The sequence below is a fragment of the Drosophila suzukii genome, chromosome 3, assembly GCF_043229965.1.
Source record: "Drosophila suzukii chromosome 3, CBGP_Dsuzu_IsoJpt1.0, whole genome shotgun sequence".
Lineage (NCBI taxonomy): Eukaryota > Metazoa > Arthropoda > Insecta > Diptera > Drosophilidae > Drosophila > Drosophila suzukii.
In genome coordinates this window covers 52,024,844-52,039,752 of record NC_092082.1, presented here as the reverse complement: position 1 = coordinate 52,039,752, position 14,909 = coordinate 52,024,844, and the positions used below count along the sequence as shown (strand labels likewise).

Sequence of the window (14,909 nt, the reverse complement as noted above, 5' to 3'; positions counted from 1 at the left end):
ATTACAAACATGTCGCGCTGTAATAGACGGTGGATCACAGGTGAATCTTATCTCAAGGAGAATGGCAGATCTGCTATCTCTTAAGGAAAGGTCACCGATTGAAATATCGGGAATCGGAGGAAAAATATCAACAGCAATTAGATCAACACTAAAGCTCTCATTAGTCACATCAGGGTTTGAAAGACTAATAGAGGTATTTATTACTCCCACAGTCATTACAGACCAACCGTCAGTACCGATTGATACCGATCTTAATATTCCCGGGGGACTGCCGTTAGCAGATCCTGACTTTCGGCAACCTGGACTGGTTGACCTAACCCTAGGGGTTGAGGTGTATTCTCGTGTAATAACCGGTGAACTTCTTGAACTAGGATCTAATAAACCTTTGGCACAACCCTATTCTGGTAGAAGACAGAGATGATATCGCAGGACCGAATGCTGCTTATGAGCCAACGAAAGATACAAATTGAATAAATGATAATCATTTTGATACAGAAGATAGCAAACGGCAGAAGGAGATTTCGCTCGATGAAGAAAGGATTCATTTAACGAACGTAGCATTGATGGATCATAAAATAAGGGAACAGTGACACTGACTCACCCGATCGAGGATCAACCGCTATACATAATAGTTCATTGCAGCTAACTTTATACTACAAAAGAAAAACCAATTGATACAAAACCGACTTCCCATCAACTTAAAACCAATAAGAAGCCGGACCTTTGTTCAACATTTCTTAATTTAACCAAGAAATACCTAAGTGTTGTTGCAGAAAGTTCACATATCACAGACGTCCCAAATAATCAAGTTCTACGAGGGCACAATTTCAGTCCCCACGGTAATGTCAATTTTATCGCATCGGGGAGTGTTAAGCAGCATCAAGAAGGTATGAGTGACCTGAATCACAAACATGAACCGCCGCAGTTGAAGGAAGGATCCTCCTCGGTCAATGATTAGTTAGGTGTTTCCTATACTATTCGGCCAAGGGCCGACTCAACGGCACACTGACCCGCCAATGCAGTCAGCACATTTTGCAGTGTCAGCCAACTACGCAAACCGCTACCATAATCATAATTCCCTGACCTACTTTAGAATATAGCTCACTTCACTAATCATTACACTAAACTTCCGTCTTCCAAGTAGTATATAAACATGTTCCAACTGAAGAATAAAACAGTTATCAACGCATCTCATAACTCCGCGGTTCTACTTCCTACCTCTGGGAATAGGGCTCTTAATACACTATCTACACTAGCAGCTAACCACGTTAGCTCAACCTCAGCGCAGTTCCGCATCGCCTGTGGTCCGGCATCGCAGTAACTATCGTTACCATTGCCGCGACGCGATCGTCCTGCCAGCAAGGCGTCCCCGTGCCAGCGACAAGTGCTCATTACCCCCTTGTCCCGCGGTGTGATCCGGAAGTGTCTACTTCGGTTAGGCACAAACAATGTCGCTGACCATTTGTCTGATATGGATCTGGCCATAGTTTGTAACTTGCTCAAACTTCCCCATAACAAAGACGACCTGACAAAGCACATACTTTACAACTTGAAAAAAGATTCCTTGCTAAAACGACGCGGATTTTAATGAGAACGATAACGACAAAAGCGAAGGTGATGAATCTGAAGACGAAAGCGAAGGGAATAAAGCAGAAGATGACGCCATAAGCATTCCAAGCAGCAACGGTGCCAAAAACGACCGCGAAACGGCAAGCAGCTTGTTAGAAATACCGAGGTTCGCTCTGAACTTTCGTGACATAGAAGACTCAGTCCGAGCGTTCAGTGGCGAAGACAATTTGTCGGTCGAAGTGTGGGTCAAGGAATTTGAGGACATGGCTACTATAATGTTTTGGAACGAATTACAAAAATTCATTTTTGCCAAGCGATCGCTACAAGGCCTTGCAAAAATGTTTGCGAATAGTGAGCGCGAATTAACGAGTTTGGTGAAACTAAACCAAGCCTTATTAGCCGAGTTCAAAACCGCGACAAACAGGGCTCAATTACACAAATTAATGGCTGACAGAAAAGGTGAAAGTCTGCAGGAGTATTTTTTACAAATGAAAGAACTAGCTTCTAGAGGGAATATAGAAAGCAGTTCCTTAATTCAATACGTAATCGATGTAATTGACGATACCTGTGCTAATAAACTTGTGCTCTATAACGCAAAAAGTCTGATCGAGTTTAGGGACAAACTAAAATGCTACGAAGTAGTCCCCGGAAAATCAAAAAGTGAGAATAAAAACCAAGTCATGTATTCAAAGGCGAACCATACCGAGGCAAAAAGTGATTACAAAAAGCAAGCAGTGCCTAACAGAAATGCTAGCAGGGACCTGAAAAGTTACAATTGCGGCGCAAGAGGTCACACATCCGCGAAGTGTTTTCAGTGTAACAATTTCGGGCACATCGCAAAAGAATGCCCAGAAAAGTGTTTATGTGAAAAAGTGGAAGCAACCAACATGTGTAAGGTGTCATCTGCTCACGCGTTTATGGGCATAACAGTGGAGTCTAATAACTTTACATTCATCGCTTTAATCGACACCGGAGGCAAATACAATTTGGTTACCGATACCACGTTTAAAAATCTAAACAAACCAAGGCTAAGTGAGTGTAATATCTATCTCATCGGGTTCGGAAAATCAGATCAAAACAAGGTCAAACCGTCGGGCTCGTTTGAACAAAAAATAACATTTGATGGTGAACATTTCGTAACAAAGTTTCTGGTGGTGGAGTCGCAATTCCTGGACAAGTAGATGGCTCTTGGTGAAGAATTTTGCAAACAAGCTCAATTGACAATATCCAGTGAGGGCGTGAAAGTAACCAAACCTACCAGTGCCGAGGCAGATATTAGTTCGATTTATAAAATTGATAGTGAAGACTGCAACCAAATAATAACGGACATCGAACCAGCAGCAAGCGCGAAAGCTAAAGAGGTAGGTTGTCCAAAACTATCAAGCGGTAAGCACAAAATCCACAAACATTCAAATGCGGTTGACTCTTAATGACGATAAGCCGATACATTCACGACCTTGCAGATTTTCGTATTCTGAGCGATGCATCATAGATAAACAAACCGACCAGTGGCTGAAAGACGGTGTAATTGAAGCTGTTTGTGCCTAATCGAAGAAGACACTTCCGGGTCACACCGCGGGACAAGGGGGTAATGAGCACATGTCGCTGGCACGGGGACGCCTTCCTGGCAGGACGATCGCGTCGCGGCAATGGTAACGATGGTTACTGCTATGCCGGATCACAGGCGATGCTGAACTGCGCTGAGGTTGAGCTAACGTAGGTTAGCTGCTAGTGGAGATAGTGTATTACGAGCCCTATTCCCAGAGGTAGGAAGTAGAACCGCGGAGTTATGAGATGCGTTGATAACTGTTTTATTCTTCATTTGGAACACGGAAGTTTAGTGTAGTGATTAGTGAAGTTAGCTATATTCTAAAGGAGGTCAGGGAATTATGATTATGGTAGCGGTTTGCGTAGTTGGCTGACACTGCAAAATGTGCTGACTGCATTGGCGGGTCAGTGTGCCGTTGGGTCGGTAATACGGTGAGTTAGTAAGACATATAATAAGCTGATCAGCAATTCTCATATGCAGTGGGTGCTACTGAGCGCCTGGTACTGTTCCCAACTTGACTACTGCTTGATTTGTTGGGTGTGGTCATGCTGAGCACCTTTGGGTACGAATAGACTTATTTTGCTTTTTTGGAATAAAGTCTGTTTGATTCGTTATATTTGTAGCCTTGAAACTCACGCAATCTTTTTTTATTTTTTCTATCCCCCTCTTCTTCAAAAACGAACTTGTGCAAAAGGAAAATATTTTGCTTCTTTTCGTCCCGAAGCATTGCGCTAATGCCTTCAAAATCTTTCACTTTCGGCATCTTACACTCACAAGTACACTCCCGGATATTCGAAATTACATATGTATGTATTCGCACACGCGTGATTGTATGCTGCTTTTTTTTATTATTATTATTCGGATCGACAAAATTTCAGAATTTTAAGTTTTGCGGAGAGAACTTTTTTTGCTGATTATTTTTTCCGCTCTTTGATTCACTTTCTTTCTCACACTATTCGGTTTTATTAGTTGAGCACCCAAATTATGTGGGACTGTGTTGTGATTATACTTTCCAAATAAGTTGAACGCGATCCCACTTTATTTATTATAATAATACATATAATGTAAAATATATAATTTACTATAGTTTTTAAACTGATTAGTCTGCGTCTTTTTATGTTCGTCTTTTCTTTTCACCAAATGCGTCGTATTTTACGTCTTCTCCGTTCGTCTCGCGAGTACTTTCTGCTTTTTTCGTCTTTTAGTTTGGCAGGCTTGCCACGTCGTTTTGTTCTCAATTTCTTCTTTACCACCAGCTGCTCTAGGTTGCCAGACCAATCCCACAATTTTAATAGCAAAATTAAATGATTGGACCTTTGATAAGTGCGGATTAAGGCCTTCTGATGCGGTCTTAGGTTAGGTTAGGTTAGGTTAGGGCAGCTGTCGGACTATAGTCCGACACACTTAGACCTCAATGGGTCCATTGTGATACCGCATGATCTCGTTTTTTTCCTTCTCTAGGGTCCCGTTTCTAGTAGTTTCAGCCTGTGTTAAGCTGATCAGCATGTCTTCCACCCGGAAGATTTAATAAAGGCACTTATGCTTTGAGATTAATCTCCGATATTTCGGTAAAATCGTCGATGAAGGGGCTTCTTAAGTGTTTCAGTCTGAGTCTGCATAGGGCTGGGCAGAAGCAGAGAAGGGTTTCTACCGTTTCCACTTCTTCCTCATCCCTACAGCTTCTGCAGAAATCATTTTGCGGGGCTTTTAGCCTGCCGGCATATGCGCTAACAAGCCAGTGGCCTGTAAGAGCTCGAATCAACATGCCACACTCTGTGCGGCTGAGTTTGAGTAACTCCGAGGTTTTTTTGTTGTTTATCACAGGCCATGTCTGATGAGAGATACGACACTGTGGTGCGTCTTGCCAATGGGTGTTGGCTAGTGTGTTGAAGTAGTTTTTTATATTTAGCTTGCAAGTAGCCATGGGCATACCGACATTCTCCTCTCCTGGGAGGAGAGGCTTGTTGGTACCCTGCCTGGCTAATTCGTCCGCTATGCAGTTGCCTACGATGTCCCGGTGACCCGGAACCCATATTAGGCTGATGGTAAACTGATTTGCCATCTCGTGGAGAAATCTGCGACAGTCTGCTATTGTACGGGAGTTGGTGTTTGTCGAGTAGATCGATTTAATAGCCGCTTGGCTGTCACTATATATGTTTAGGTGTCCTCTCTGGAGGCTAAAGTTCCCTAAACAGGTTAGTGCTTCTTTTATAGCGTGGACCTCCGTCGAAAGACGCTACAGTGGTCCGGGAGCCTGAATGACTTCCTGATATCTAATTGTTCGGAGTATACACCTCCGCCAACGTGTCCTTCTAATTTGGAGCCATCTGTATAGAAACAGATTGCGTCCGTCGTGCCTGGTCGGCCCTGTTCCCGTTCCTCTTTATCAGGAATCAGGGCCTCAAAGGGTGTGTGACTATATTCAATGGATTTGCATAGATCCGTGATCTTCGGAATCGATTTATCATGCTGGAGAATTTTAGCATGGCCATAAAACTGGGCTTTCCACTGCCCTGTGTCCCTCAGTCGAATAGCAGCCGATTTAGCCCTTTCCATGCCTGCTAAGTCCAGGCTAGGGAGGTTCAAGATCGCGTTCAGCGCTTCATTCGGCTCCACTAATACACAAAGCCGCCATTCGCTGTACTTTGTTTAGAGGAGTCAGTATGCATTGTTTGTACAAGACGGTCCACCACAGAGCCACTCCGTACAGTAGGATTGGCTTGACTACCGCTGTGTATATCCAGATAACTATTCTTGGGGACATGCCCCATCTTAGCCCGATTGCTTTTTTACAGAAGTAAAGTGCAATGGTCGCATTTTTGGTTATATCTTGGTTGTTTAAGCCACATTTGAGGCGTTTATCTAGTACTAGAGAGAGAGATTACAATTGTTTAGAATGGGTCGGTTAAATTGTGGAATTTTGTACCTATTTGTAAATAGAACAAGTTCTGTTTTCGAGGGATTTACCCCGAGTCCGTTCGCTATCGTCCATTCCGATAGTATTTTAAGTTAAGCGGTCATAAGATCGCAAAGTGTTTGTGGATATTTTCCATTAAAGATGATGGCGACGTCGTCTGCGTATGCCACGACCTTACAACCTCCTCCTTCCAGAATCCGCAGTAGTTTATTAACTGCGATATTCCACAAGAGGGGTGATAGTACAATTTATGGATTAGCCTCACCATTGGCGGCTCAACCCCTAGTTCTGTGAGAGATTCTGTTATAGCGGTGGGGAGCACGTTATTGAAGGCTCCCTCTATATCCAGGAAGGCGATCAGCGTGTATTCCTTGATGCTGAGCGATTTCTCGATGCTGCTTACCACCAAGTGTAGCGCCGATTCGGTTGACTTACCTTTACGCGTGCTGTGCTTCTGATATTTGTGTCGGGTCAACGGTGGCCCTTATGTGTAGGCTTATCATTCTTTCAAAGCTCTTAAGCTTATTGGCCTAAAATCCTTTGCTGTGGTGTGAGTGCCCTTCCCTGCCTTGGGAATGAAAACCACCTTTGTTTCTTGCCATGCTGTTGGTAGTTCTCCTACCGACAGGATGGTTTGAAAGATTTTTTTCTACCAGTTTATGGCTATTTGTCCTGCTTGTTGGATGTGAGCCGATGTTATCCCGTCCGGTCCCGGCGATTTGTATGGTTTGAAACTATGAATGGACCATTTCATGTTGCGGTCTGATAGGAATGGATCTAAGTCGATTCCCTCTCCTCCTCCTCTTTCAGGAGGATGACCTGCTTGTTGGCTCCCCGGGAAGTGAGCGTCTAGGAGCAGGTCCAAGGACTCTTTACTGGAGTCTGACCATGATCCATTTGCTTTTTGAAGATAGCCCAAAGGCGCGGCTGTCTTAGAGAGTATTTTCATGAGCCTTGCGGCATCAGTTGTTTTTTCTATGTCAGAGCAGAAGGTCTGCCATGCCGTTCGTTTTGCTCTTCTAATGGCCTTTTTGTAGGAGGCTAGTTCATACTTGTAGTTCAGCCAATTAGTGTCCTCATTTCCCGCCTTTGCTCTGTTAAACAGGCATCTGCAGTTGGTTCTGAGGATTGATAGTTATTGGGTCCACCATGGTGGTTTTTTCCTTCCCCTTGGTTTCTCTGTGGGGCATGCCACTTTGAAGGTAGTGTTGCATGCCTCTGTGAATTTGTAAACTGTTTCGTCCAGCTCCTGTGGGTTTGTGATGCTTTCTGACGGTTCCATGGGGAGGATATTTGTCAGAACTCCTTTGTACCTGTGCCAGTCGGCTCGTCTGGGGTTAGCGAAGCTGACCGGCAGGGGCGAATCAAGGGACAATACAGTTTCTATGAATCTATGGTCCGAAAAGGAGTGCTCGTCAGAGACTGCCTAGTTTTTGACTGCGCCTACGAGTGAATCTGATACCAAAGTTAGATCTATGATCGTTTGGCAAGCTTCATTTATGAGTGTAGGGACATTGCCCCTATTGCATTAGAATAGGTTCGAATTTAGAATAAAATCAAAAAGATACTCACCTCTGTCGTTGTTGCTTGGGCAACCCCACTGGGTGTGATGGGCGTTGACGTCACAGCCTATACCAAACCGTTCTTGAGCTTTTCGCATTCCTCTGCCAGTTTTCTGACCAGCCCATCTGGGGGCTTTCCTTTTCAAAGGCCAAGTAGGCCGATAGAACCCTTATAGAGCCACTTTGCAGCTCCAGGCTTACTGAGGTGTTGTCTCCGTTGCTGTAATTGCGAAGTAGAAATATACTAAGATGCCTTTTGGTTAATATGCATGTTCTAATTTTACCTTCTTTGGGGTCAAGCATAAGCTTGTATTCCTTTGTTCCTAGTCCAGCAGCCTTGCCTCCTACTACCCAAGGTTCCTGTACCAGGACTAGGTCGGCTCCGCCTTCGGTCAGGCGAAGCAGAAGTGCAGCAGACGCTGCTTTACTGTGGTGAAGGTTTATTTGTAGAAGTCTTAGTGACATCTACAGCTTCAACCTCCACCACAGCGACGTCGGCCTCCTCTGTGTCGCTGAGGTCTACGTCCTCGATGGCCGGTCCGAGCGCTCGCATCTCTCTGCTTAGCGACGAATCGGTAGAGTAGCCGTCCTCCGGCCCACCAGGTGCCTCCAACTCCTCAGCAATCACCTGCTCGGCTGGGTTGCCGGCAGAGCTGCTAGCGGCGTTGGAGTCACCCTTATACACCTTGATGTGTATCGCACTGAACCCGAAGTTCAGCACTCCTCGAGCAGTCTCGATCGGAGCAACTGACTCCTTGTTCAGGACCAACACCGCCTGGCTGACGTCCCCTTCATGCTCCTCCACCTTGACGACTTTCCAGTCCTTCGTTGGGAGGTGCGGGTTGCATTCTTGCAACATGAAGAGGATGTCCTCCGGCGCCTTGATCGCTGCTGGAAGCCAGATCCGGGCTCGGGGTCTACTGGGGACATCGCACCAGTCAAGCGCAACGATGTTTGCCCCTTCGTATACCTCGCCGAGCTTGCTCGTCGCCTGTTTATACATGTCAGCCGACCGCTGACTGTCGCAGGCCACCACCTTGACGCTGCCCTGGTACCAGCCCGCGTCTATGCAGCAGGGCAAGGTGCCTGGCTTCTCCCGTACCATGCGCAGGCAAATGAGGGAAAGGTGGGACTCTACTGCCTTCCACTTGTTCCTGGGGATCCTGCCCTCCGGATTTCCCCTGTCAATCAGGCCGAGTAGTACACGGTTCTTCGTGATTTCGGCGAAAGAGACCGATGGCTGGATCTTAGATCTCTTCGCCGATGGCCCGGGTAGTTCGAGGGATCGCTGCCTTTTCGCCTGAGTCCCTTCTTGAGTGGGCTTATCCTGCCCGTAGTTAGGAAGCACCTTCCTTGCCGACTCTACCTTTTTTAGCCATTCAGGCGAAGGTGTGGCAACAGTGCTCCTAGTGTGTGAGCGCAGAGTCGCAGTCCGCCTTTCTGCGTATGTATATTTGTTAGCTCCAGCGGGTGGCCCGAGCGCCTTGGCAGTGCCTACCGCTGCTTTCGGCGCAGATGCGCACGTGGCGGAGGCGTTTGCGGCTGGCTTTCTGCCACCCATCATCCCCAGTTTGGGATGCGGCCCTTTCTGGACCGTGCTGGTATGGATGGTGGAACCAGTGTTCAGCTTATCCATGGGTTGTTTGAGAGTACCCGTCTCTGTGTTTTGTGTTGTGTTGTTTGTTTTCTTGATATGTTTCATAATTTGGTCCCACGAGTTGCGGAGAAAGGGAAAAGTCCGCCCGGGCAGAGATCCGCGATGCCCAGGTAAGGCGATAGTTAGAGCAGGGCGTCGTCATGTCCCTGAGCACACCGTTTGAGACTGGGCTAGTTTTTGATCCGGGCCCCCAGCCAGGCTGACTCTTCGTCATATTATTGCGGTATTGTCCTTTACTATATCGTTTTCGTCATACTTTATATAAAGTAATGTGTCTCCTAGCATCACTGTTTCTTCTTCGTAACTTATTTTTGCCTTACTGACTTTTAAATAATCTCTGCCTATTAATTTATCGTAATTGTCGGAAAATGTATGTAAATATAATTTTTGGTTAGTTGGACAGATTTTTCAGGGATCTAATGTTATGCTTTTATTTAATTTCATTGATCCGTTTATTGTAAATACTTTTAATTTCTCTTCTTGTTCTTTATTGTTTCCAAAATTTTCCTTCATTAAATTGATAGATGATCCTGTATCTATCATAGGTGTAAGGAGTTTTCCCTTAATGATTACTCTGACATATGGGCAACACTTTCTATATCCGAGCTAGTTTGCTGAAAATTTACATCCATTCTATTCGGTGCACTATCGTTCTCCCTCTGTCTTTTAACGGGTGAGTTTGGGGAATTATTTTAAGTATATGCCTGGAAATTAAGAGGGTTTTGGGCCCTACCTCGGTCTAGATTTCTCCAAAACCCATGATAATTACCCTGGTTCCTAGTTGGAATTTGATTTCTGTTTGGTGAACCTTGAGGATTTGTTGAATTGTTTGAGTTGTTATTGTAACTATATCTTGGATAACTGTGCGACTGAGAGTTATATTGTTGATAGTAATGATTTTGATGTGTACCTCCCGAATTCCTACTGCGTCCCAATGACCTAAAATCATTGCTGCTTCTTTTAAGTTAGCAAGTGTTGTGATATCCTTTTTGGATAAGGAATTATATAATCTGTCAGGAAGTTTTCTCTCAATACAATCTTTAATTGTTTCGTTTAAGAAATTTGTATAAGTTGACCTTTCTATTTGGTCTGATTCTAATTCTAACGTATTGTTCCCTAGCGCGTATTGACCGATTTGGATTTTTAATTTAATCTTTGTTTGTGGAAATTACACATAGACTTTTGTGTTTTTTAATATTGGCACTTTTATTTTAAGTTTTTAAGCGCACATTGACCGAATTGGACTTTTTGTTGAAAGTTCTGCGTGCGAAATTTACACATAGATTCTTTAGCGGATTTCGATGATTGTCTTTTGTTTGCTCACGGATTTTTTCGGACTCCAGACTTTGGTCCCGAAATAGTCTGAACAGCGGCTCGTTCTAATTGTTTAGTCTATAAACTGTGGTTTTTTGTTTCATGGTAACTTTCCCCTGGCTTGCTTATAGTTTAGTAATTTTCCATTGGATTGTCGACAATTAAATTTGGGTTCTTATTTCTTAGAGGTTTTTTTTTTTTATTAAATGAAGCTTAAATATATACATGAATATAAGTGGTAGAAGAAGAGAAGAGGTAAAAATGTTCCGTTCCCGCGGGACTGCCGCAAAGCTATACTTCGCGGGTCGGATGGCGGTCAGGTTGCCGCTCGTCCTTATGGCTGGATGCGTCGACTCCGTTCTCGACGCCTTAGCTCCTTCAGGATGCCAGCGGCCATGTTGGCTATCGCGTCCCACTTGCTTTGGCTTTCCAGCATGCAGCTGATCACGTTGTCCGCTGTCAGGTTACAAACGGTTGTCGTTTCAGCTTCGGCTCGGTACCTAACGAATAGGGGGCAGATGAATAGCGCGTGCTCCGCGTCTTCGATGCTTCCTGTGCCGCAGTGGTCGCAGTAGGGGTTTGGCTCGTGATTAAACCTATGCAGGTATTCCTTGAAACATCCGTGCCCAGAGATCATCTGCGTGAGGTAGAAGTCTACCTGTCCGTGTCGCCTCTGCAGACAGGGGGTTAGACTGGGAATTAGCCTGTGAGTCCACCGCCCTGTGGTCGCATTGTTCCACCTCCTTTGCCATGCCTCGATCGTGTTGCTGCGTTGAGTCCTGCTTCCTGTGCTCCCAGTTCTTCGTTCTGCCGCCAGCAGGTCTATCGGTATAGTACCGGCTACCGCTAGCGCGGCTTCCTCGGAAACAGCTTTGCACTGGCGGCTGTATGATGCGGTCTTCATGGCTTCGGCCCATATGGGCGCGGCGTACAATATGGTAGATGTCACCACTGTGGCTATAATCCTTCTGCTGTGCTGTTTCGGTCCTCGAGTATTGGCCATCATCCTTGAGATGGCTGCAGTTGATCTGGATGCTTTGGCTGCTGCATACGATAGGTGCGTCTTAAACGATAGCCTGTGGTCGATCAGTACTCCAAGATACTTGATTGAGGCGCTTGTTACTATTGGAGTTGATCCGACTCGTATTGTGGCCTACTCCACAGTCTTCCTGCTGCTTATGAGCACTGCCTCCGTTTTGTGCTCGGCGACTGCTAACCCGTTGTCTGCGAGCCAGCACATGAGGGTGTCTATCGCGAGGCTGCACATATCCGTGATCTCGTCGAGGGTTTTCGCTACCGTTACCAGCGCTATGTCGTCCGAAAATCCCACCACAGTGCATCCTGCGGGCAGTACCAGCCTTATGATCCCGTCGTACATGACGTTCCACAGTATCGGGCCCAGGACTGAGCCTTGAGGTACTCCTCCTGTCACCAGGTACTTGTGCTCTCCGACATCAGAGGAATATGTTAGCACTCTGTCCTTGAAGTAGTCCGCTACGAGGTCGATCAGGTAATTCGAGATTTCCCATGCGATGGAATGCCTGCAGGACAAGGTTCCAGTTGGCAGAGTTGAAGGCATTCTTGACGTCCAGGGTGCAGACAAGGCAGTACTCTTTTGAGCCACCTAGCCACCTTTCTCCTTCAATTGCGTTAGCAGCCAGTTGGGTGACCGTTTGGATCGCGTCGATGGTGCTTCTTTTCCTCCGGAAGCCAAACTGGTGGTCCGAAAGCGCTCTAAGTTGATCGAGTTCTTTCTTGAGGTGGGTGCAGATTATGCGCTCGAATATCTTCCCCGTTGTATTCAGCAGGTCTGTATGACGATGCGTCGTCGTTCAGCTTGCCCGGTTTTGGGATAAGCACCAACCTTTGACGCTTCCAACCTATGGGGAAGGTTCGTTGGGTGAGACACATGTTGTACATCTCCGTGAATATACCCGGGTAGTTTGCCACCAATGTGTGCAGTGCAGCATTGGGAATGCAGTCGGGGCCAGGGGCTTTTTCGGTTTTGATTTTCCTTAGCGCAGCCAGGACTTCGGCTTCGCTGGTGAGAACAGTATCGCCTTCTCCGGTAGCTTGCCAGGTAAGGGGCGGCTGGGTGGGGAACAGGGTGGACACTATTTGGCCAAGCTGTAAGTGGTCGGTAGGGGTCGGCTGTCTGTTGAGCTTACCCATGACCATCCTGTATGCTGACCCGAATGGTTCTGCATCCGCCGCTTCGCACAGCTCCTGGAAGCAACTGGCCTTGCTAGATTTGATCATGTTCTTCAGGGCCTTTCTCTTGGCTCTGTAGGTTGTTTCCCTTAGCTCCTGGTTTCCGCGTCCTCTGCTTCTCTGACACCTACGCCGGGCCGCTAGGCAGTCTCTGCTCGCGCAGCCTATCTCCTCGTTCCACCATGGTACTGGTCTTCGCCCGTTACCACCTTTCGTGGCCTTTTCCATAGCTGCATCGCACGCCTCCTTCACTCTATTGGCTATGTTCCTCGCGCATGTGTTAGCGTCTCCTGTAACGCAGACGCCTTCCATGTGTGCTAGGAGGGACACTGTGTTAAGGGTATGCGCTTTGTAGGTTGTTTGGCGGCTGCTTGGAGCGGGCAGTCTGGGGCTTGTCTGGGTGATGATCAGGGCGTGGTCGCTGTGGGTGTATATATCTGACACCCTCCATACGCAGTTGCGTGCCAGTTCAGGGCTAGCGAAGGTCAGGTCGATAGTTGACTCCCGACCTGACTTGCTGAAGGTCGGTCTATTACCTTCGTTGAGTAGGCATACGTTTAGCGAAGCCACTGCCTCAAGGAGGATGGTTCCCCGCTGCGTCGTACTAGTGCTGCCCCATGTTGTGGACCATGCGTTGAAATCACCTGCGATGAGGACAGGGGACCTACCGCGTGCGTCGTCAGCGATCTCCTGCATTATTGTTCTGAACTCGCTAATGTGTACGCTCGGGGCTATGTAACAGCTGTAGAATGTTATCCCTTTGATCTGCGCTCTGGTGTATCCCGTCCTGGAAGCCCTTTGCGATAGGTGTCCAGGGGGCTGCCCGCAGCTCCATATTGCTGCTCTGCCGTCCGAACTACGTTGCCATACGCCTTCGTGCTTGTCCTTGTAGGGCTCGCTGAGTATTGCCACCTCAGCCTGCTGCTCGATAACCGTCTGTGCTAGCAGGTCCTGCGCCGCTCTGCAGTGGATAAGGTTTAGCTGTAGGACCTTAACCATTCTGTTTATCGTGCATGGCTCTCCGGTACTCAGGGCACGCACTGCTGAGGGTCGAGTGTTCGGCCTCTCCTCCAGATTTTCCGCTTCTTGTGCAGATGATGCATTTTGGTTTGCCCTGGGTACAAGTTATATACTTGTGGTCATCCTCGCCTGGGCTCCATTTTCTGTCTTATGCGGCAGACGACCCATCCAACCCTGATTTTCCCCTTGTCGAGGATCCGCTGCGCATGCTCAGGTCTGAGGTGGACCGTCGCCGTTTGGGTTCCGCCATACGCCTTCCGCATCCTAGGTGCAGCGCCCGCCGGGATGTCGCACTTCTCCTCAGCGTAAACTGATTTCCAATTGCACCGTGTCCTCCAGCATAGCCACTTCGGCTTTGCCGCTGAAGGCAGACTTGATGGCTGTGTGCAATTTCTGCGTGGCTGGGTCTGAGGGTCTCTGCATCTTGAGTAGCAGACTCCCATTGGCTGTCCTGCGTATGCCTTGCACTCCATCCTTAAGCCCCTGAAGGGTAGGCTCGGTTTTGACCAGCTTGAGCATGTCTGCGTACGATCCTTCGCTGCATTTGATTAGGATAGCGTCAGAGCGCTGATTCCTGCGCTTCGCGGTGCGGTTCACGTGGCCTTCCCTTTCCCCATTACTCGCTGCAGTCACGTGGGGCTTCTTGGTTTTGGGTCCCACCTGTTGCCAGAGCGGGTTTCTCGGCGTGACCCAGCCTGGGTTCCCCGCGCCAGTATGCGTTCTCTTTATGCCGATGCCTTCATGCCGTGGGGCAGAGAGCGATGGTGTTGTCTGCTGGGTTGCGCTGGCGGTCGGGCCCCTGGCTCGGGATTCATCCAGCGTCGCACTGATCTCGTTTTGCAGCTTATTCATTGCATGCAATGAGTCGATCGTGGCCTGCGTGACATGGCGGACAACCTTCTTGTTGTTGCTCTTCGTGTCCGTGAACTTCGCGATCATTTCGTCGAGCATCTTGCCCAGCTCATCGGTGAGAGCTGCGGCGCTTTTCTGCATCCGCTGCTTCTTGTTGGCTCCATCGATCTCCTCTTCAGGGCTGGTTGGTTCCCGACTTCTCTTCGGGGTGGTTTGCTCATCCTCGTTACTGCCGAAGTTGAACATTGGTCCAGTGGG

At 47.4% G+C, this 14,909-nt stretch overlaps 1 protein-coding gene across 1 annotated transcript; it reads right to left on the bottom strand.

Moving 5' to 3' along the window:
- Window positions 1-10,902: 10,902 nt before the first annotated feature.
- Window positions 10,903-12,147, bottom strand: LOC139352817 (uncharacterized). The gene is made up of 3 exons (XM_070995452.1): window positions 11,726-12,147; window positions 11,309-11,612; window positions 10,903-11,241 (listed from the first exon to the last, which is right to left on the bottom strand). The coding sequence occupies exons 1-3, from the start codon at window positions 12,145-12,147 to the stop codon at window positions 10,903-10,905; spliced, it is 1,065 nt and encodes a 354-aa protein (XP_070851553.1).
- Window positions 12,148-14,909: the final 2,762 nt, after the last annotated feature.